Source organism: Scyliorhinus torazame, chromosome 2 (genome assembly GCF_047496885.1).
Source record: "Scyliorhinus torazame isolate Kashiwa2021f chromosome 2, sScyTor2.1, whole genome shotgun sequence".
Taxonomy (NCBI): Eukaryota; Metazoa; Chordata; class Chondrichthyes; order Carcharhiniformes; family Scyliorhinidae; genus Scyliorhinus; species Scyliorhinus torazame.
In genome coordinates this window covers 373916693-373941230 of record NC_092708.1, presented here as the reverse complement: position 1 = coordinate 373941230, position 24538 = coordinate 373916693, and the positions used below count along the sequence as shown (strand labels likewise).

At 49.4% G+C, this 24538-nt stretch overlaps 1 protein-coding gene across 1 annotated transcript in view; it reads left to right on the top strand.

The window, feature by feature from the left end:
* The window catches only part of LOC140407664 (cation channel sperm-associated auxiliary subunit beta-like), a 57308-nt gene that overhangs the window by 6747 nt on the left and 26023 nt on the right, over positions 1 to 24538 (top strand). The window contains exon 4 of the mRNA XM_072494996.1: positions 14627 to 14687. Within this exon, the coding sequence (XP_072351097.1) occupies positions 14627 to 14687 (61 nt within the window). The remainder of the gene's footprint in view (positions 1 to 14626; positions 14688 to 24538) is intronic.

Here is a 24538-nt window from a genome sequence, read left to right as displayed (position 1 = left end):
CGTCCTTTCTCAAGTAAGGAGACCAAAACTGAACACAATACTCCAGGTGTGGCCTCACTAACACCTTATACAATTGCAGCAGAACCTCCCTAGTCTTAAACTCCATCCCTCTAGCAATGAAGGACAAAATTCCATTTGCCTTCTTAATCACCTGTTGCACCTGTAAACCAACTTTTTGCGACTCATGCACTAGCACACCCAAGTCTCTCTGCACAGCAGCATGTTTTAATATTTTATCATTTAAATAATAATCCCTTTTGCTGTTATTCCTACCAAAATGGATAACCTCACATTTGTCAACATTGTATTCCATCTGCCAAACCCTAGCCCATTCACTTAGCCTATCCAAATCCCTCTGCAGACTTCCAGTATCTTCTGCACTTTTTGCTTTACCACGTATCTTAGTGTCGTCTGCAAACTTGGACACATTGCCCTTGGTCCCCAACTCCAAATCATCTATGTAAATTGTGAACAGTTGTGGGCCCAACACTGATCCCTGAGGGACACCACTAGCTACTGATTGCCAACCAGAGAAACACTCATTAATCCCCACTCTTTGCTTTCTATTAATTAACCAATCCTCTATCCATGCTACTACGTTACCCTTAATGCCATGCATCTTTATCTTATGCAACAACCTTTTGTGTGGCACCTTGTCAAAGGCTTTCTGGAAATCCAGATATACCACATCCATTGGCTCCCCGTTATCTACCGCACTGTTAATGTCCTCAAAAAATTCCACTAAATTAGTTAGGCACGACCTGCCCTTTATGGACCCATGCTGCGTCTGCCCAATGGAACAATTCCATCCAGATGCCTCACTATTTCTTCCTTGATGATAGATTCCAGCATCTTCCCTACTACCGAAGTTAAGCTCACTGGCCTATAATTACCCGCTTTCTGCCTACCTCCTTTTTTAAACAGTGGTGTCACGTTTGCTAATTTCCAATCCGCCGGGACCACCCCAGAGTCTAGTGAATTTTGGTAAATTATCACTAGTGCATTTGCAATTTCCCTAGCCATCTCTTTTAGCACTCTGGGATGCATTCCATCAGGTCCAGGAGACTTGTCTACCTTTAGCCCCATTAGCTTGCCCATCACTACTTCCTTGGTGATAACAATCCTCTCAAGGTCCTCACCTGTCATAGCCTCATTTCTATCAGTCACTTGCATGTTATTTGTGTCTTCCACTGTGAAGACCGACCCAAAAACCCTGTTCAGTTCCTCAGCCATTTCCTCATCTCCCATTATTAAATCTCCCTTCTCATCCTCTAAAAGACCAATATTTACCTTAGCCACTCTTTTTTGTTTTATATATTTGTAGAAACCTTTACTATCTGTTTTTATATTCTGAGCAAGTTTACTCTCATAATCTATCTTACTCTTTATAGCTTTTTTAGTAGCTTTCTGTTGCCCCCTAAAGATTTCCCAGTCCTCTAGTCTCCCACTAATCTTTGCTACTTTGTATGTTTTTTCCTTCAATTTGATACTCTCCCTTATTTCCTTAGATATCCACGGTCGATTTTCCCTCTTTTTACCGTCCTTCCTTTTTGTTGGTATAAACCTTTGCTGAGCACTGTGAAAAATCACTTGGAAGGTTCTCCACTGTTCCTCAACTGTTTCACTATAAAGTCTTTGCTCCCAGTCTACCTTAGCTAGTTCTTCTCTCATCCCATTGTAATCTCCTTTGTTTAAGCACAGAACACTAGTGCTTGAGTTTACCTTCTCACCCTCCATCTGTATTTTAAATTCCACCATATTGTGATCGCTCCTTCCGAGAGGATCCCTAACTATGAGATCCTGAATCAATCCTGTCTCATTACACAGGACCAGATCTAGGACCGCTTGTTCCCTCGTAGGTTCCATTACACACTGTTCTAGGAAACTATCGCGGATACATTCTATAAACTCCTCCTCAAGGCTGCCTTGACCGACCTGGTTAAACCAATCAACATGTAGATTAAAATCCCCCATGATAACTGCTGTACCATTTCTACATGCATCTGTTATTTCTTTGTTTATTGCCTGCCCCACCATAATGTTACTATTTGGTGGCCTATAGATTACTCCTATCAGTGACTTTTTCGCCTTACTATTCCTGATTTCCACCCAAATGGATTCAACCTTATCCTCCATAGCACCGATGTCATCCCTTACTGTTTCCCGGATATCATCCTTAAATAACAGAGCTACACCACCTCCCTTACCATCCACTCTGTCCTTCCGAAAAGTTTGATACCCTCGGATATTTAACTCCCAGTCGTGACCATCCTTTAACCATGTTTCAGTAATGGCCACTAAATCATAGTCATTCACGATGATTTGCGCCATCAACTCATTTACCTTATTCCGAATACTACGAGCATTCAGGTAAAGTACACTTATGTTGGCTTTTTTACCTCTGTTCTGAATCTTAACACCTTGATCAGTAACCTCTCCTAAGTTATATTTCCTCCTAATTTTCCTTGTCATTGAACCCATATCTTCATGTAACAACCTGCCGCATCGCTTACCATTAATGTTTTCACTTCCCGTTTTATTTCTTTTAGTATTCCTGGTCCTATTCACTGAGCTCCCCTCAGTCACTGTACCTTGTACTGTTGCCCTTTTTGATTTTTGACTATGGCTTCTCTGCCTTACACTTTCCCCCTTACTTCCTTTTATTTCTGTCCCTGTTTTACTACATTCCAACTTCCTGCATCGGTTCCCATCCCCCTGCCACATTAGTTTAAACTCTCCCCAACAGCTCTAGCAAACACCCCCTAGGACATCGGTTCCAGTCCTGCCCAGGTACAGACCGTCCGGTTTGTACTGGTCCCACCTCCCCCAGAACCGGTTCCAATGTCCCAGGAATTTGAATCCCTCCCTCTTGCACCATCTCTCGAGCCACGCATTCATCCTCTCTATCCTGACATTGCTACTCTGACTAGCTCGTGGCACTGGTAGCAATCCTGAGATTACTACCTTTGAGGTCCTACTTTTTAGTTTAACTCCTAGCTCCCTAAATTCAGCTTGTAGGACCTTGTCCCGTTTTTTACCTATATCGTTGGTGTCTATGTGCACCACGACAGCTGGCTGTTCACCCTCCCCCCCCCCAGAATGTCCTGCAGCCGCTCCGAGACATCCTTGACCCTTGCGTCAGGGAGGCAACATACCATCCTGGAGTCTCGATTGCGTCCGCAGAACCGCCTATCTTTTCCCCTTACAATTGAGTCCCCTATCACTATAGCCCTGCCATTCTTCTTCCTTCCCTGCTGCGCAGCAGAGCTAGCCACGGTGCCATGAACCTGGCTGCTGCTTCCTTCCCCTGGTGAGCCATCTCCCTCAACAGTATCCAAAGCGGTATATCTGTTTTGCAGGGAGATGACCGCAGAGGACACCTGCACTGCCTTCCTACTCTTGCTCTGTCTTTTGGTCACCCATTTTCTATCTCCCTCAGTACCTTTCACCTGCGGTGTGACCAACTCGCTAAAGGTGCTATCGACGACATCCTCAGCATCGCAGATGCTCCAAAGTGAGTCCATCCGCAGCTCCAGAGCCATCAAGCGGTCTAACAGGAGCTGCAACTGGACACACCTCTTGCACGTGAAGGAGCCAGGGACAGTGGACGTGTCCCTGAGCTCCCACATCACACGCGAGGAGCATGACACGGGTCTGAGATCTCCTGCCATGTCTTAAACCTTCGGTTAACTTCAACAACTACAATTTCAACAAAAAAAACAACAAAGAAAAAATAAATAAATATACCAATGAAAAGAAACAGAAAAACAGAAACACTACTTACCAGTCACTTACCAGTGATAAAAAGCACTTCCTCCCCACCCAGATTCGAATTCCCACCTAGATTCAAATTCCCAAAGTCACTCTTAGCTTTGCCTCACTCCTGGCTCTGTCTTCTCTGGCTCACTGGGCGAACTCACTGGGAGTGAGTTTACAAGTTGCTATTTTTAAACTGTCCTGAATTGACTCCCCTCCCCCACCTGCTTTTAGATCAAGGTAGATTTAAGTAACTGACACTTAACTGCCAACCAGTTATGTGAGTGGGTGGGGCAGCCCTTGTTAACCCACACTGCACAATACTAGCTTAATTTAAATTAATTTAAACTCCTGAAATTTAAAAGGAGCTGCCTTACTGATTTAATTCAATTCCCACCGAGATTCAAATTCCCAAACTCACTCTTAGCTGTGTCTTACTCCTGGCTCCGTCTTCTCTGGCTCACTGGGAGAACTCACTGGGAGTGAGTTTACAAGTTGCACCCTTGCACCAGGGAGGCAACATACCATCCTGGAGTCTCGATTGCGTCCGCAGAACCGCCTGTCTATTCCCCTTACAATTGAGTCCCCTATCACTATAGCCCTGCCATTCTTCTTCCTTCCCTGCTGCGCAGCAGAGCCAGCCACAGTGCCATGAACCTGAGACGTGACTGGTCGTCGGCGGTTGCAGGCGATGAGCGGCCCGATGACGTGCCCGACGGGCAGGGGTCCTGAGGCGGGTAAGATGGCGGCGCCCACGGGCCGCACGTGTCCTTGTGCAGGCAAGATGGCGGCTACCTCAGGCCGCAAGTGTCCTGGGGCAGTCAAGATGGCGGTGCCCATTGGTTCTGAGGCAAGCAAGATGGCGGCGCCCACGGGCCGCACGTGTTGTGAGTGGAGCAAGATGGCGGCGCCCGCGGGCCGCACGTGGTTGGAGAGGAACATGATGGCGCCCACTGGCCGCACGTGGGGGGTGCCATGACAATAGCGGCGATTGAGCGAGCCTGGCACACTGCAGTGAAACGTCCCTTCTTGCCACAGGCGTTGCAGAGCGCGCTCCGTGCCAGGCAGCGCTGCCGGGGGTGTTTTGTCTGTCCGCAGAAGTAGCACTTGGGTCCCCTGGGGTTGGTTGGCTGCCGCGCGGCGCAGGCGTGGGGTTGGCTGAGGGTGGTCGCTGATGGGGTCCACGATGGGGTGGCCGCTGGCGGGGTCCACGATGATCGGGGGGGGGGTTGGACCGTGCGGTCGGGGGCATAAGCCTGTACGTTGCGTGAGGCGACCGTGAGCAAGAGCGCTAGTTTCTTGGTCGCCACGAGGTCAAGCGTGCCCCCTTCTAAGAGGCGCTGGCGGATGTAGTCAGACCCTATGCCCGTAACAAACGTGTCTCTCATTAGCAGGTTCAAATGTTCAGTGGCCGAAATGGCCTGGCAGCCACAGTCTCTCACCAGGGCGAGCAGGGCATGCCAGAAATCTTCCACAGACTCACCGGGAAGTTGGTGCCACGTGGATAGGAGGTGCCTGGCGTAGATCTTGTTGGTCTGCTGAGCGTAATTCTCCTTCAGAAGCACCATGTCCTCTGCGTAGGTAGGCGCGTCCTGGACGAGGGGAAAAACGTTGGAGCTCAGCCGCGTGTACAGAATCTGGAGCTTCTGTGCTTCTGAGATTGGGTCTGGCGCAGGCAAGGTGGTGGCTTCAAAGGAAGCTAGCCAATGTTGGAAGTCCTTTTTGGCGTCTGCTTGAGGATGCAGCTGCAGATGATCCGGCTTGATGCGGAGGTCCATCTCTGAAAAATCTCCGTGTAATAAATTGATGCACTATCAATTACGACGAGACGAGAGTAGAATGTAATTGAGGCTTTATTACACAGAGATTATCATAGGATTTATCATAGGATTTACAGTGCAGAACGAGGCCATTCGGCCCATCGAGTCTGCACCGGCTCTTGGAAATAGCACCCTACCCAAGGTCAACACCTCCACCCTATCCCCATAACCCAGTAACCCCACCCAACACTAAGGGCAATTTAGGACACCAAGGGCAATTTATCATGGCCAATCCACCTAACCTGCACATCTTTGGACTGTGGGAGGAAACCGGAGCACCCGGAGGAAACCCACGCACACACGGGGAGGATGTGCAGTCTCCGCACAGACAGTGACCCAAGCCGGAATCGAACCTGGGACCCTGGAGCTGTGAAGCAATTGTGCTATCCACAATGCTACCGTGCTACCGAGATGTGTGGCCTCCTACAGCAGCTTACGAAATGGCTGCTGTTCAGAGAGCACACACGTTTATACTCCGCCTACTGGGCGGAGCCAGCAGGCAGGGATCTACCCCATACCTGTAGTACAGGGGCCTTACCGTAATACCCATATATACAATATAATTCAACAGTGGTGACTACCACAAACGGAAAATGGGAGTACTCGTCAACGATGTCGAGGAAGTACACGTTACGATCAGTGGAGGGGAGGGGCCCTTTGAAATCGACGCTGAGGCGTTCAAAGGGGCGGGAGGCCTTCACCAGGTGAGCTCTGTCTGGCTGATAGATGTGCGGCTTGGACTCCGCGCAGACTTGGCAGACCCTGGTCATGGTCCTTACCTCCTCGGTGGAGTAGGGCAGGCTGCGGGCCTTGATGAAATGGAGAAGCCGGGTGACCCCCGGATGACAGAGGTCATTGTGGATGGCCCGAAGTCGGTCTTCTTGTGCGCTGGCGCATGTACCGCGGGACAGGGCATCTGGGGGCTCATTGAGCTTCTCAGGACGATACAAGATATCGTGGTTATAGGTGGCGAGTTTGATCCTCCACCTCAAGGTCTTGTCGTTCTTGATCTTGCCCCGCTGTGTGTTATTGAACATGAATGTAACCGATCGTTGGTCAGTGAGGAGAGTGAATCTCCTGCCGGCCAGGTAATGCCTCCAAAGTCGCACAGCTTCCACAATGGCTTGAGCTTCCTTCTCGACAGAGGAGTGTCGGATCTCGGAGGCATGGAGGGTACGGGAAAACAAAGCCACGGGACTTCCTGCCTGGTTGAGGGTAGCGGCCAGAGCAAAGTCCGAGAGCATCTCTCTCCACCTGGAACGGAATGGACTCGTCCATAGCGTGCATCGTGGCCTTGGCAATGTCTGTCTTGATGCGGTCGAAGGCCAGGCGGGCCTCAGCCGTCAGGGGAAAAATGGTGGATTTGATAAGTGGGCGGGCCTTGTCCGCATAATTGGGGACCCACTGGGCATAGTAGGAAAAGAACCCCAGGCATCTCTTCAGGGCCTTGGGGCAGTGGGGGAGGGGAGGTTGCAGGAGGGGGCGCATGCGATCGGGGTCGGGCCCTAAGACTCCGTTTTCCACGAAACGGAAAACACATTTCTCCTTGTTATAGGTCAAATTAAGGAGTTGGGCGGTGTGGAGGAATTTCTTAAGGTTAACGTCGTGGTCCTGCTGACCATGGCCGCAGGTGGTGACATTATCCAAATACGGGAATGTGGCCCGCAGCCCGTACTGGTCAACCATTCGGTCCATCGTTCGTTGGAAGACTGAGACCCCATTGGTGACACCAAAGGGGACCCTGAGGAAGTGGTAGAGGCGGCCATCTGCCTCGAAGGCAGTGTAGTGGCGGTCCTCCGGGCGGAGAGGGAGCTGGTGGTACGCGGACTTCAAGTATACCGTGGAGAAGACTCGGTAGTGCGCAATCTGGTTGACCATGTCAGATATGCGGGGAAGAGGCTACGCATCGAGTTGCATGTACCGGTTGATCGTCTGACTGTAGTCGACGACCATCCGGTTCTTTTCCCCGGTCCTGACGACTACCACTTGGGCTCTCCAGGGGCTGTTACTGGCCTGAATGATCCCTTCCCGCAAGAGTCGCTGGACCTCCGACCTGATAAAGGCCTTGTCCTGAGCACTGTATCGTCTGCTCCTGGTGGCGACGGGCTTACTGTCGGGGGTGAGGTTCGCAAAGAGCGAGGGAGGGGCGACCTTAAGGGTCGCCAGGCTACAGACTGTGCGAGGGGGCGGGGGTCCATAGAACTTCAGGGTCAGGCTTCGGAGGTTACACTAGAAATACAGTCCTAATAAGAGGGGAGCGCGTAAAGTTTAAAGTTGGCGTACTCGACGCCCTGTATCACAAGGTTTCCAACACAGTACCCCCGGATCTGCACGGAATGTGATCCGGAAGCAAGGGAGATTGTTTGGGACACGGGGAAAATCCGGAGGGAGCAGCGCCTTACCGTATCCGGATGGACGAAGCTATCCGTGCTCCCGGAGTCGAAGAGGCAGGACGTCTCATGCCCATTGACCCGGATGGCCATCATAGAGTTCTTGAGGTGATGGGGCCGGGACTGGTCGAGTGTAACAGAGCCTAGCTGCGAATGACTGGTCCGGTCGGCGGTAGAGGGGTGGTCCCAAAATGGTAGCCTCCATGACTCGCACGTGACGGATGGCGGCCCCCACGGGTCGCACGTGGCGTATGTCCTCGCACTTAGCATGATGTTGTTCCTCGCACTCGGTATGCTCTTGCACTCGGTATGGCCTCGCGCAAGGGACACCGTCCACTTGATGTTAAAACAGTCCCTCGCACTCGGTATGACCTCGCACATGGTATGCCCTCGCACTCGGGACACCCTCCAGTTCTATGTTAAAACAATCCCTCACACTCGCTTTGCCCTCACACTCGTATGCCCTCGTGCTTGGAAGAAAGTAACTCTTCCCCTTCTTCAGACTGGCAGTAGGTTTGTTCACTGTTTTCCTTTGTCTCATCCCAGGCTTCAGAAGCAGAAAAGGCAGCCAGCAAACAAAATATTAGGTCTTCAAGCAGTTTTGCTGCTGAACACAGGCGCACAGAGTACACACAACCTACAGCCACTTGGAGCTCTTGGGGAATATGAGCTCCCCGGTAAAAGGGGCAGGGCAATCGTTAACCTTTCCGCTGTTTAAATTGAGCTGGCCAGTGTGGTACCGGTTAGAGAGAGAGAACGAGTAGTGAACTACTGGTGCTGTGTGAATATTGTTGTAAATAAAAGTTACTTTCTGTTTGACTCAACTAACGTGCTGGACTCTTCATGGTCCTCACAATACTGTTTTTCTTGACTCATTTGAACATTTTAAATTCCGCACTCCGAACTCAAAAAAATAACCTCGTCTGGATTGCCTGTTCAGAGACTAAGTATTGACACTGGGAATGAATCTGTGGTGTTCTATGATGGGAAGATTCTCGGCATTCCCAGAGCAATTCATCAACTGTTAATGGGCGAGCAGCGGCGCCATTTGGAACACGACTGATTCCAATGAAAACGTTTGATTTGCCGGAGTCGCGATTGATAATTGAGTGGCTGACAAGCTGCAGCGCTTATAAGCATTCCACTCCCCAGCACCATTCCCCCCCCCCCCCCCCCCCACTTCCCCCTCCTCCACCATCATATCCACCACCCCCTCCACACTGCCCCCTCCACCACCACCCGCCACCCCAACCAACGGTCCAATCATGCGTCTTGTCTTGTGTCTTGCAGGATCACCTGGCCATGTGGCAGGCCCTTCTGGTGCCCTGTTCCCGACCACAACCAAAGATGTGCAGGTTAGGTGGATTGGCCATGCTAAATTGCCCTTGGTGTCCAAGAGGGTTAGGTGGGGTTACTGGGTTACGGGGATACTGTAGAGATGCGAGTTTAAGTAGGGTGCTCTTTCCAAGGGCCGGTGCAGACTCTAAGGTCCGAATGGCTTCCTTCTGCGCTGTAAATTCTATGAAATCTAAACCCCAGGAGGAGAGCAGCAAGGAGAAAGAAATGGACACCGATGGGAGCCCTTGGCCTGCAGGACAAGCCATCCTGGAGCACCAGTCCGGGGACGACACTGACTTTCCGTCACTGCTATCTCAAACACCCTCCACCATCCCAGAAATACTCACCTCAGCTGGGTCCCTTGGTGAAGAGGCTTCTGGGACACTATCAGTGTGCACCACACACATGTTGCGGTACAGCAGGTGGGGGTAGGAATTCCCAAGGGGCGGACTGTCAGAAGGCGGCCCATCCCCAGGGAGTAACTGCCGCCCAGAAGGGTTTGGGGCTTCTGAAAAGGATGGTCCTATCTATAGTGGAGCTCTCGTCGCGGAGCCAGGGACTGCATGAGGGGTTGTCGGCACCCAGGTGCAGTTGGAGGAGTCCAACCGCCGGTAGGAGCAGGAGGAGCTGGGAATGGTGCCAACAATGCATGCCACCCAGGCTGGCATTGCACTGGTCGCATCCGCAGTGGAAGTCTTGGGAGCGAAGGTTTCAGCCATGGGTCAGGATGTCCAAGGCTTGGGCACTCTGTGCAGGTGGTGGCCAAGGCCCAGAACAGGGCTGTCCCATCCCAAGCAGCCATGTTCCAGGGCCACCTGGACATTGCAGCGGCGCTCCAGAGCATGGCCCAGTCACAGCGGGTCATGGCTGAGGACATCGGTCCACTTTCTGTGGCAGCGAGTATCGAGAACCTGGTCGGGGCGGTCGTGGGCCTCCAGGACTGGCAGCACCAGGTGGCAAGGGAGCCTCAGGGGTTAGCTGTGCTTGCACCCCCATCCCATGAAGTAGCCTGGGGGCCATGGAGCAGCCTGAGAGAGGAGGAGATGATGGGGGCCCTTGCCAATGACTCCCGCAGAGGAGGTGCCGGAACTCTACGGCGCCTTGGATTCCCCCCTCCTGTCTCTGGCACATCTGGTGGGCAACGGGCAGAACAAGATGGCACCATGCCACCTGGGACACCCGAGCAGAATCCAAGGCTTGTCGCCCCAGAAGACGGCTGTAGTGATCTCTCTATGTGCATGTACATATGGGGTTAATGTGTAATCAGAAGATCACTAGAGGGCAGCACTAATGGGTATAAAAGCCAGACTCAGGCTGTTCCTCTCTCTCTTTTAGGTTGTACTGTGACGAGAGCAGGAGCATAGATTTAGCTCGGAGTGATTAGTGTAGTCAAACATAGTTACTGTATTTAGATCTTGTAACCTTACTACTAGTATCAATCTTCAAGTAAAGAACTCACAAAATTGTTGATTTAGTTACTCAACAAACCTTTCATTGCTTATGGACGACTTTGAGTCTTTTTCATCAAGATACAGAAAACCTCATCAGCAACTGGATTGAGTAACGTATGTTACGTTCAGTAGTATAACCAAACATACCACAGAAGAGTAACAAAAGAGGAACAGCCTGAGTCTGGCTTTTATACCCATTAGATTACACATTAACCCCACATACACACACAGAGATCACTACAACGGATGCCATACGTGACCCAGATCACAGGGCGATTAAGTTGGCACGGGTGCAGAACATAGGATCACGATAGGGACTAGGGCATAAAGCTGTATATATATATGTTCATATTCAGCATCTGATCACAATGTTACAGCCTGCCTCAGTGCTCTGTCAGAAGGTTGGAAGGGTGTGAGAGATGGGTAGGGCTTGTCTGGTAGAGGGGGCGAGGGGGAATGGGCGGACATTGGGGGTGGGCTTGACGCAGGGTCCCCAGTTCAGCCAGCGCTCACTGCTCCAGTGTCCCAACCCCCATTCCCCTCCACCTCAACTGTCCCCACCTCTGCCACCCCAAGGATCTGATGGGACTGTGTGATGGAATGGCCAGCTCATGTGCAGGGATCACCCAGGTGGACGGTGGAAAGTGCTACCGTGGGAAGGAGTCAGATGTTGTCAAACAACGCGGAGCACCAGAGCTCATCACAGAGCGGGATGCCTAGTGCCAACCATGGGGCATCTCGTAATGAGACAGGTAGGAATGAGGGGGGTTGTGGTTGTGCAGGGAGGGTGTTCATGGGATGGGTGGTCAGCTGGTGGGGGGAGATTTGGAATGCGATGTCCGTGCTGCTGGCCAGGCCCCCTAGTTGGTGAACCTGGAGGCAATTAAAATGTTCTGTGCGCATTGGCCCAGTGCACACTTTGTGCGGACTCCCGTTCCTGCCCGGGCCCCATGTTCTGCCCATTCGCGCCCTCCCTTGCATCCTCCTAGTCGGACAAGGACTAGCATTCATTCTCTTTTTCCAGCTTGTCTCCCCTCTGCAGCACGATTTTGTGGATGACGCAGCAGGCCATCACGATGTGGGAGGCTCTCCTAGTGCAATACTGAAGGGCCCCTCCAAAGCGGTCCAGATACCTGAACCGCATTTGCAGGATGCCGAAGCACTACTCGATCATGCCCCTGGCCATGGCATGGCCATTGTTGTAGTGGGTCTCCACATTGATCTGGCCTCCAGATGGGCGTCATCAGTCACAGTGGCAGTGGATAACCACTGTCACCCAGGAGCCGATCCCTTAGCTGGAGGTGAGCCTCGAAGAGGTTAGGAACCGTTGATTGTGCCAGGATGAAGGCGTGGTGCATACTGCCTGGTTATCGGGCACAGACGTGCATGATGCGCAGCTCCTGGTCACACATCAGCTGCTCGTTCATCAGGTGGAACCCCTTTCGGTTTCTGAAGACCGGCCTGTCATGGGCTGGTGCTCCTAGGGCATCCAGTCGATCACCCCCGGACAGGAGATATCTCAGTGTTCTCGCCGAACCCAGCTGCCAGGGTATCCTACTGGGCTCAGTCCACATTGAATTTGATTAATTGACCCAACCGGGCATAAAGGGCCTCCGTGACAGTGCGGAAGCACCTGTGCACCGAGGTCTGTCAGATTCCGGACAATTCCCCAAGCGACGCCTGGAAGGACCCTGTGGTGTAAAGATTCAGGGCAACTGTTACCTCAACGGCCACGGGGAGCTGGTGTCCTCCTCCGTACCCCACGGTGCCAGGTGTGCCATGATCTGGCATATATGTCACACTGTCCCTCTGCTCAACCGGAGTCTTCAACGGCATGCCCGATCCGTCAGGTCCTCGACAGACAGGCACTGCTGAGGTACACCGGAGGCCTCATGCAGCATCTCCTTCCCACGTCCTCCTCCTGGGCCAGTTGGGTGGCCGGCTCCCCCTCCACAACGGCTGGCTCCTGTTCCTCTGGGGCAAGCTTCGCTGCTGCAGGACTCTCCTCACACAACTCCAGCTCGTACAGCGTCAGTGCATCACCCAGGCCTGTGGCGACCAGGATGAAGGCTCCCACTCCTGGTTGAATTCCGAACTCCATTGTCTGCAGGATATGAAAAGCAGGCATGTTTGCATGGTTGTGTACCCCATGTCCGACCATGTCCACTGGGCTACATGGTGGCCCCTCTCTGCATATCCTGTCCATGCTTTCCCTTCCCCATCCCCACACACACTCACAGTCACCCCGACCCCATGGCTCATCCCCTGATCAGACCCCATCATCTCCCGTTGTCCCGCTCGGGCCTTGTGGAGGCCCCCCCACTCCCCAGCCAGCCCTGTCAGTGGCAGGTCCGCCAGCCCATGGCGGGGCCTCTGCATGTCCTCCTTCCTCCCTCTCCCTGTGCCTGTTTTCCCGACTTTTAAAATCACAAGTGAACCTCGCCGTCAGGATTTTGCCTGAATGGATTTGGAGAATTGCGGAGGCCCCGGAGAATACTGGGTCAGGCACGCTATTGATATGCGAACGGCGTTTGCTATACATGCGGAGTGGAACGCATTGACTCCGGAGCATGGCATTGTGGCGGGTGCCGCGCCTGGCCCCGTGGCCTATTTTGTCGTCACAACTGATTCTCCACCCAATCATGTTTTGCATTTCCAGCGCCGGCAGTTGGGGAATCCCGCCCCCTATTTTTGAGACAGAGGAGAAAAATACTTGCCACCCAATAATTGCTTTCCTGTAACATCGCTCTTTGATTTTGTTTTGAATATGTTTGGTTGGATCTAAGCTCATTTATCCCTCCACTGGTCTCACTGTGCACTCGCCCTAGGTACTGCTGGTTGCATCTCTTTTATCTTTTCTTGCTGTGCACTTGTTCTCGGTGGTACCGCCACTGCTTTTTTATCCTCCTGCTGGTACTGTTATGCATTTGATCTTAGTGCTGTTTCAACTGTTCTTTTAACCACCCACTTGTCTTATTGTGAATTTGTTCTCAGTATTCCCGCTGCTCTTCATCCTCCTGCTGGTTCCGCTGTGCACTCCCTCTTAAATGCTGCTGCTATTACAATTTTATTCTTCCATTGGTCTCGTTGATCTCTCGCTTTTGGCGCTGCTGCCATTCTTGATCCTCCAGCTAGTTTCACTCTGCTCTCGGTGCTATAAATGCCACTCTTCTATCCTCCCTCTGAACTTACTGTGCACTCAGTCTTGGTGCTGCTGCCATCTCTCTTTAATGCTCCTACTGACCTCACTATTCACTTGGTCTCAGTTCTGCTGTAGTTTTTATCCTTCTACTGGCCTCATTGTGCTCGTCTATAATTCCATGACTTGTAAAGAAAAATAATTTCTTATTTTATTTTTCTAAAATTTGTTTGAAATTTGAGCTTCTTCATTTATCCCACGTCTTTATTTCTCTTTCTTGTAAAATAATTAACATGTGATTAATAATCTATACTTTTCATTTCCTGGTTTACTGTATGTGGATGTTCTTCAATTATTGGTTCTTGAACCCACTGAATCTTTGTGGACAAGTTTATCTTGAGGTGAACAATGAACACTGCCACTCCACCACAAAATCTGGACAATAACCTGTGTTCCAAAGTAAAGATTATAGTGAAAAGAATATATATTGTATTTGACAAAGGGTCACCTGGACTCGAAATGGTCTTTTCTCCCCTTACAGATGCTGCCAGACCTGCTGAGATTTTCCAGCATTTTCTCTTTTGGTATATTATTGTATGCATGTGTGTGGATGTGTGTATATGCCTAAGGCATAACATTTTTTAGCAATAAGAATTTTAATCTATTTAACCAACATTTGTTACAAAAATTGTTGTACTGATTTGTATTTATTTTATTTCCAATTTCACCCAGGTGCAGGATATGGCTGCATGGCATCTGGAAATTCCTAGAGAAAAGATTATAACGGCTACAGGTGATTTTGGGGGTTGATGGTTGATGCTCAGAACTAAACATAAATAAAGTCTCCCTTTACTCTTTAGAAATAATACCTGTTAAACCTGGCTATATTTTCAGGGAGAAATTGTCTCCCAACTGGCTTTCTAAACTATTAGTTCCCACTCATGTGACTGGGAGCCTGGGACTGTGCACTCTTTGCAATACCCCATGTATCACCACTGAATGCTTCAGGCATAGGAACTGGAATAGACCATGAAGTCCATCATCCTGTGTACAATTCAGTTCAATCATAGTTGATCCATATCTTAACCCAGTCCATCTGTCTTGATTCAGTTACCCTTAATACCATTGCCCGATAAAAATCAGTTTTGAAGATTTTAATTGATCTAGCCTCAACAGCTTTTAGGGAATTGGCTTCAAATTTTCATTATACTTTGTATGTTTTCTGACACCACCCATCTGAATGACTAGCCTTAATTTTAATGTCATGGCCCCTTGCACTGGACTCTTCAACAACAGCTGGTGTCTCAAGGCAGACACATTTCCTACTGATGTGGCCATCTGGAATATTTTCACTATCTAAAACCACATACTCATTGCAATCCCTGTGCTGACATTTCTAATCTTTATTTATTAGTGAGCATTAATTTAAACATTGAACTAGTAGAAACCTTTGTGAGGACCATGAAGAATCCAACACGAGTTTGTGAGTCAAACGAAACTTAAAACTTTATTTACACTAATATTTACATGCATCAGTAGTTCACTACCCATTTCTCTCTAGCTGGTACCTAACTAGCCAGCTCTATTTATACAATAGAAAAGGTTAACGATTGGCCAGCCCCCTTATCAGGGGAGCTCATATTCCCCAAGATCCATGGGGTAACCAATTGTCCCACCCAATAGGATCTGTGCAGGTTAAAACAGAAACTCTTGAGGCATGGAAGTGGCAGTGCTACAAAGCTACAAAGGTTTTTCATGCACATGCACATTTTTCATTTTCATTTTCATTTCAAGCACTGCTGGCCATTTCTTACACTTGACATTAATGAAATAAAGTACCTCATCCCCTGTGTGAACTTTAAGACTTTGAAATTGTGATAACATGACATCAACAACCTAAATGGTTTGATCCAAAGCTGGGATACCAGATTTGGTCAACACCAACAGGCAGTATTTGTCATTCATGAGTGAATCAACAAGCATTATTTAAACGGGTACCCTAAATTGCAGATGAGGTGCAGATTTACTTATGCTGAGGGAAAGTTTGCAAAGCAAAGTTTGTTCTTGGAGCAACTTGGAGGTTTTTGCTGAGCAGGAGAATACAATACCTTGCATAGGTTTGGGGAGAACTGTTGCAATGTCACTTGCTTTCCTATATGAGCAAAACATGGTGGGTAGGGGACAGAGAGATGAAGCTTTGCCAGGAAGTAAGAGAAAGAGGACATGCCAAAACATCATACCCACAAAGGATCTTTTGCAAGGATCTTAGCAATGAGCCAGGAACAGAATCTGGGGAGGCGAAGAGCTGCAAAAGAGCGGTCACAGTTGTGTCAACTCCTTCATTCCAGAACTGGAATTTCAAAGGTGGTTTCAAGGCCAGGGCGAGGACAGCCCTCCTGGCTGTTACATTCTTATCACAGGATACTTCCAATGTTTTCATATTGGGCTCCTAGACATAAAATGCTTTGTGTTGAGTGGTTTTTGAGAACAGACGAACAAAATCAGCTAAATTAATTGAGTATGTATTGGATAGCTTCATTGCAGTAAGCCTACTTGTGACACTAATAAAGATTATTATTGTTAAAAGAAAAGGGCAAGGAAATAGCTTTAGATTATTTGGAAGATTTTTCTCTGTAATGAGCTTGGGAAATGGGTATTTCCTAGCCACAGAGCAGAAAAAAAAGTTGTGCCAACCTACTACATGAGGTCCTGTACCCCATTGTGTCTTCTGTTATTTCCTGGGGCATTTTCATGACGCAATTGGGCATACACTTTTTTTTTCTTATTCATTAATGAGATGTAGGCATTGCTGGCCAGGACCATTTATTGTACATCCCTAGTTCCCCTTGAGAAGGTGGCGATGTGCTGTCTTTTATGAACCATTACAGTCTGTGTTTTGTAAGAACCCCCATGGTGCTGTTCCAGGATTTCCATGATTTTGATCCAGTGATAGTGAAGGAATGACAATATATTTCCAAGTCAGGATGGTATGGGACTTGGAGGGGAACTGTCAGGTGGTGGTATTCCCATGCATCTGTGACTCTTGTCCTTCTAGGTGCTGGGTTTGCATATGTGCAGCCCAACTCTATTATTTTAATGAGTTGAGATGGAATCTTCTCAATCTGTCCTCTCATTTCCCTTTGACTTTACTCAAGGATGTTCTGTATTATGACCTGACCCCAACATTTGCTTGGATACTGGACAACTCTTTTTTAAAATTTGTAAAACTACTTCACTCTAGAAGTGATTCTATGGTATATTAAAACAAACTTTATTATTAATGCAGTATTAAACTACCTTAACATCACAGAAATATAGCTTAGAATTACTAGTTAAACAATACTTAACAATAAAAATAAACACTTTAACTTCCAACGGATACCGTCTTTATCTCCAATCAAGCAAAACCCATCACAGGTCAAAATTTCACATTTAAGTACAGTTAGCAGACGTAGGATTACTTACCAATCTTTGCATACAGAGATCGTTTGAAAAACTGCTTGTAGAGCGAGCGAGATACTGTCACATTAATGCTGAATATCTAATAGCGTTCGGTGGAACTGTTCAGCTCACAGCTTCCAGAAACTAAACTGACTGCCTGCTACAGGCTTGGCTCCACCCATTCATTGCATCATCCCTATCCTACTCGAATCCCATGACCTATTTGCTTACGCTTATACACAAGGGGCACAATTTAACCACCGTGTTGTGCCTGGCGCGGATCTCGGCATGCCGGGTAAATAGAGAGAAAGGCCAAAATCGAGATTTGCGCCGGGCATGAACCAATTTGCAATTCACCTGGCCCGCTCCCGATGGTGAGTTCCGGATCTCATCCCAAAATGGTGAGCATACCATTAATCCTCATTTGCATTAATTGAAATCTTATCAGCGAAGTCGAATGCAGCGGCCTCCCGGGAATTACCTGACTCCCCAGTGGGAAGTCATGTGGGTGTCATTTAGTACTCCTTTTCAAAAACATGAAGCTGGCGAAATGGCTGCTGAGGGGAAGCGAGTGGCCATTTCCATTTCCCGGCATGCAGCTTAAGGGCACCAGAGCTGCTGCCCCAGTGCTCGGCGGAGGGGGGAGGGGGTGGTTTGGGCTTGGTCAGAAGGCTGAAACATTCTAGGTCGGCAGTCACCGCTGGACCGGGTAGTGAAGGGCTTTTTGTCTGTGAGGCCTTCAAGCCATCTTTAAGTGTTGTGGAGACCCATAACAGGGGCAACTATAGTGCAGCCTGTCTGTCCTACCAAACACTTCCAGGACAGAGCCCTGCTATGGCTTATCTCATGAAAATCAATTTCACTCCCTTTGACTGTGACCAACTTCTAGCTTCACAGTTGAATGCTATTTCAACTGAGGAATTAGCCTTGTTAGTTGTGATAGCACTTCACGCTCCTCATCTCTCAACTGTGTCTCAGAGGATGATTAGTGCATTGGATGTCAAGCAAACTTTGATGCCTGAACAGTGTGAACTTGAGGAGCATCATAGATACATAGAAGATAGGAGCAGGAGGAGGTCTTTTGGCCCTTCGAGCCTGCTCCGCCATTCATCACGATCATGGCTGATCAGCGGACTCAATAGCCTAATCCTGCTTTCTCCCCATACCCATTGATCCCATTCGCCCCAAGTGCTATATCTAGCCATCTCTTGAATATATTCAAAGTTTTAGCATCAACTACTTCCTGTGGTAAATAATTCCACAGGCTCACCACTCTTTGTGTGCAGAAATGTCTGCTTATATCTGTCTGAAATGGTTTACCCTGAATCCTCAGACTGTGACCCCTGGTTCTGGACACACCAATCATTCGTAACATCTTCCCTGCATCTACCCTGTCTAGTCCCGTTAAAATTTTATAAGTCTCAATGAGATCCCCCCTCATTCTTCTGAACACCAGCGAGAAAAATCCCAGGCGAGTCAACCTGTCCTCATATGACAGTCCCACCACCCCTGGAATCAGTCTGGTAAACCTTCGCTGCACTCCCTCGAGAACAAGAACATCCTTCATCAGAGGAGACCAAAACTACACACAATATTCCAGGTGTGGCCTCACCAAGGCCCTGTATAATTGCAGCAACACATCCCTGCTCCTATCCTTGAAACCTCTCGCAATGAAGGCCAACATAACCATCAGCCTTCTTTACCACCTGCTGCACCTGCATGCTTACCTTCATCGACTGGTGCACAAGGACACCCAGGTCCAGCTGCACACTTCCCTCTCCCAATTTACAACCATTCAGGTAGTAATCTGCCTTCCTGTTTTTACTTCCAAAGTGAATAACCATACACTTATCCAAATTATACTGCATCTGCCATTGATTTGCCCACTCGCCCAACCTGTCCAGATCATGCTGTAGGATCCCTGCATCCTCATCACAATTCACCCTCAAGAGCAACATAGAGGCAGCTGCTTACAATCAAGCACTAAAGAGCAGGCCTTTAGCACTGGGGATTTTCCCACGACCAAAGGGTAAGTGTGTGGATCAGGGGAGGGCACCTGAGCATGGACTCCCTAATGTTTCCAGCAGAGATCTGGGGTCTAGGGGCTCCGGATGTGGTTGGGGTCAATGTGCAGAGCAAGGGTTGCCAGCACAATTAGCTCGCTGGAAGGCACACTGAGAGAAGGCAGGGCATGTCAGGGTGGAGTAGGCTGAGGGATTTGATGGTCACAGGATGGAAGCCCTAACTGATTGTCCATGTATCTCCTTCTCCAATTCCTTACAGATACAAAAATGGTTGCTGCAGTTGATCCTGTAACAGCTGCCCTCGCATTGTTGACGACAGCGAAGACGCCAGTGAAAGCAGCAGCGACAATGCAAGCTGTAGGCGGCACCCCATGTGCAGGGGGCCGCCACACACCCGGAAGATCCGGCCACCTATCAGGTTGAGGAGGGACACAGAAGGGGTGGCTAGCGATGGCCAAAGGTGTACAGGCATTATTGTTCATTCAATGAGATGGCGGACAGCAAGTGCCGCAGAAGGCTCCGTCTCAGGAGAGAGACAGTGTGACAATTGTACCACTTCCTCATGGAAATGGCACCCCTTGGAGGATCAAGGCACCTGCTCCCAGTGGCTGTGAAGGTCACTAATATCCCCGACCACAATGCCACCGGTTCATTCCAGGGCTCGGCGGGGGGACCCGTGCGGCATTTCACAATCTACAGTCCACAGATGCATCCAGGTAGACACGCATCCCATGTATGCTCGGGCATCAGACTTTATCACCTTTAAGCTGGACCAGGCTTACAAAGGTGCCTGGGCTGCAGGATTTGCTGCCATTGCCAGGGTGCCCCAGGTAGGGGGCAATCAATGGGACACAGGTCGTCCTGTGCACAAAGGGACATCAGGGAGTGCCCTTTATTAACAGGAAGGGATTTTACTCCCTGAATGTTCAGATCGATTGCGACCACCGCCTCCGTATCATGCTACTCAGGGACCATGCATGACAGCTACATGCTCAGGCACTCTGAGATCCCTGGTGTCTTCGAGGATCACCCCAGGATGATGGGCTAACCTTTGGGGGACCAGAGATACCTGCTGAGCTCATGGCTGATAATGTCAGTGCGGAGGCCTGAGATCGATGCGGAGACCCGTTATAATGAGGCCCATGTTGCCACCCTTGCTGTCATTGAGCGGTGCATCAGACTGTTGAAAATATGGATCCGATGCCAGGACCGCTCTGGGGCTGCCCTGCAGTACACCCCCAGAGGGTCTCCCATTTTGTGGTTGTCTGCTGCACCCTCCACAACCTGGCACAGCAGCGGGGCGACATGCTGGAGGAGGAAGATGAAGGACGTGCGGCCTTATCTCAGGAGGCGATGGACCAGGATGGGCTGGAGGACGAGCTCAAGGAGGAGCCAGAGGGTGGAGGACAGGCAGCGGCAAGGGTCCAACATGCCCAGAGGACCAGGGAGGCCCTCATCGTTTTCAGATTCTCACAGGATGAGGCTGTGTCTGTCAGTTCAACCCTGCCATTTCCCTCCCTCCCCCCAATCCCTCCTTCTCCCTCTTTCCCCCATTTCCCTCCTTCCCCCAATTCTTCCTCCCCCCCTCATTTCCCTTCTTCCCCCTCCCCCAATCTCCTCTACCTCCCAGTCCCCTCCATTCCCTGTCCTCCTCACATCACACTGCACCCCACCCCCCCACAACCGTGCACCCTGTTCGATGGTCTGTGTAACATTACTCCAGGGTGATTGGTCTGTGTCAGCACTGTTAGTGGGCCAATATACAAGGCAGGAGAGTGATGATCACTTGATGTGAGGAAAGCTCTGGTGCTCCTCAGCTCCTGCAAAATTCTGACTCCAGTCTTTCTAAACGGGGTCTGCATGGGGGCTTTTGATCTTGCACCACTGTACCCAGGGAGGGGCGGGGGAGCAGAGGGCAACGGTGGGCGGGGATGCAAGCAGGCTCACTGTGAAGATTAGCGTGACAGAGGCTTCACATGCATCAGGTGTTACATGTTTTAATAGTGAACATTTGACATTTCCATTCCCCCTAGCTACAGATAGTGAACCCTCAGTGCACACTCAGTGATCCTCACAATTCCTGATCTTTCATGGTCTTGGCTACGTCTAGGCATGTCCCCAGGATGCTCATCAGAGGTGGAGGCAGCCTGCTGCTTTCTGCTCCCTGTGGTCTTTAATATGGCAGACATCCTCCACCCTGATCTGTCCACTGTCCTTGAGATGCGCTGGTGTCAGGAGGTGGGGGGGGGGGGGGAAGAGTGGATTCAGAAGAACTGGAGACCGATGTCGTCCCCTCGGTGTCAGACTCCAGGTTGGTGTCCAGCACCTCCTCCTCCCTGCCTGTGTCCATTAAGGCCCTGGGGGACTCCATGCGGAGGGGCAATTGGAGTGAGCGTCAGAGGCTTCTGAGTCATCTGGTCTTGCCAGTCCTGGTGGCTCCGCATTGCACCATGGTGTTGACGCCCTCAGTGATGCCCCTCAGTGACTGGGCCATGCTCTGGAGTGCCATGACAGGGTTCACCTGCATCTGGGACACGTCCCTCAGCGGCTTGGACATGATGGTCACAGACTGAGCCATGCCTTGGCACCACCTCTCAAGATGCTGACCTCGTGCTCCGCTGCGGTCACCATCCTACCAGTGTTGGTCTCGATGCCACACAATCTCCTGTGCACCATCTCCTGTGCCAGAATCCTTTGGGACACTCGCAAGAATGTTGCTGAAATCTACTCCTGAATGTCACGGCTGTGTCCTATCATCTGCATCAGCTCTGGGAGAACCTCATCCAGAGGGTAATCATCTGACTGGGACCCAGCTGAATCCTGGGATCCAGCAGACCTCTGATTGCTGACTCCCTTAGATGTTCCTCCCACCACCTGATTTACACCAGCAACTATGTGGTGCTCACCAGATTGCACCCCGAAGCCTGTCCACTAATGTTACCCCCGAGGTATGTGACTCTGCACTGGTAGAAGGTGGGGGTGATAGCTGTGATGCCTCGCTGGTGGTCTTCTTGAAGCTCTCTGAGGGCTATCTTCTCCTGGGACAAAGAGAGGGCATTGTGATTTGCATGCTTGATGGGTCAGTGGCATGTGTGTGGACATCACACCTGGAAATGAAGGAGTTGTGCTGGTGGGTGCCAGGGTATTGAGGAACAATCACAAAGATCGGATGTGAGGAGGGTGCGAAGTGTCAGCCGTTGATTTGTGGAGGTTTGTGAATTTGAGGGGTGGCAGGTGGAACTGATGCCAGGGGGAGGTGGTAACTCACACTTGCAGTACGGTGGAGGCCATTGGTCTTCTTCCGACATTGGATGCCGGTCCCCCTGGTCATGCTGCCCATACTGACAGCTGCTGCCACTGCCTCCCAGGTGGCATTGCTGACCCTGCTGCTGTCCTCCAACCCCCACAGGATATCGGATTCCCTGCCTCTCATTCACAGCATTGAGCAGCCTTGTGAAGTCGGCATCGCCAAAGCAAGGAGCAGGTCTGTGCATTGTCATGCTTGTGTGTTGCCTGTGAGTGAATGGTGAGAAAAGCATCTCTCCCTTGTTAGCAGTGAGAAGCTGAGGCATGATTCCAATGAATCAGATGGCAAAAAAGCCTAGTAACAGGGAAATCTCAAAGAGGCTAATTTTTGGCACTAAGTGCCGTTGAATATGGGACACGATCTCGCTAATGTAGCCACCGAGAAACACCCTGCCAAATGCGCCCAAAATGACACTTAGAAATGTTTCCATTGAATTGTGTCCAATGTCTCTAATTATGTTCTCCCCAGGGAATCCCCAGAAATCTAACAAAAATCCATTAGGCCTCTCTTTGTAAACAAATACAGGTTGGAAAGAAGGGTGAGCTCAATTTTACAGCACCTTCATTGCATCTTTTGCAGCCACAATGTCTGACTGTCTTTCAAACAGGATTTTAAAAGTATATTATTTTAGCAGATATAGGCATGCCCTAACCCAGGCTTTCAAAAACATTACTCACCAAATACATAAATTGCAATATATACCAATTTCTTACATTCATCACATCGGGTACAATGGTTTGCCTGAGGATTATCCCTGCCTCATCATGACACCTCAGTGTTCAGCAGACTAGACCTCATCCTCTGTAATGGTATGTATAGTGTAGCGAGTGCAACAGGTTAACAAGATGGTGTTCATGCATCTCAACACTAGATGGCACCATGAGTAGTCATATAAATATACAGGTTCTGGGAGAGGTGTTGGAGAAGGTGTTAGTTAAGGGTTGAGAGAGGGTGCTAGTTGTATTAGGGAGATATAGATTCTGTAGCATAGATTTAATACTGTTCTTTTCTTAGTTATTACTTAGTAAGGTGGGCAAATCACTTAAAGTAGTGTAAATAAACTAACTTTGTTTGAAATACATAGCTTGATGTTCTTTGACAGCACCATGACTTTTAGCCACCTTAAGATACTCCACAAGGAACATCACAACCTCCCTAAACCCTTCTGCTTCTCCACTTTCTCTCTCTGCCTTCTTTGGTTTGATGCCCAGTTTTTTCTTCCATCTTTGTGAAACATAGGTTGTTATATAAATGACAGTTGTTCAAATGCTGCAGCATTATACTGGAGCTGTGGCTCAGTCGGTAACATGCTTGCCTCTGATTCACAAGGTTCCGACTCAATTTTCACTTCAGAGTTTGAGCACAAAAATCAAGGCAGATACTCCAATAGATTACTGAAGGAGTGATGGATCGCTAGAGGTGCAATCTTTTGGATAAGTCATTAATTCAAGAGTTCATCTGCTTTGTTGGGTGTTATTTCTAAAAAGAACAGGAGAATTATCCTCAGTACCCCGGCCAATACCTATTCCTCAATAACACCACAAAATAGATTATTTGGTCATTATAACATTGCTGTTTGTGGGAGTTTGCTCTAAGCAAATTGGCGTCTGCATTTCCAACAGTGGTTAGATTTTTTTATTAAATGGCCGAATTGGCACTTTGAGATATCCAACGGTTGTGTAAAGTGCGATATGTACGCACATCTTTCTATCTTTTAATTTTCTAAGCGTCCTTACTAAATGGAGAGGAGGAGACAGGGAGGCAACTACATCCACTATATGCAACTGGACGAAATGAGAGGGGCCATTGAATCTCATTCTGGTTGAAATTAACTTCTCCCTGCCAACATAGGCCCACATTCCCGAACATTTC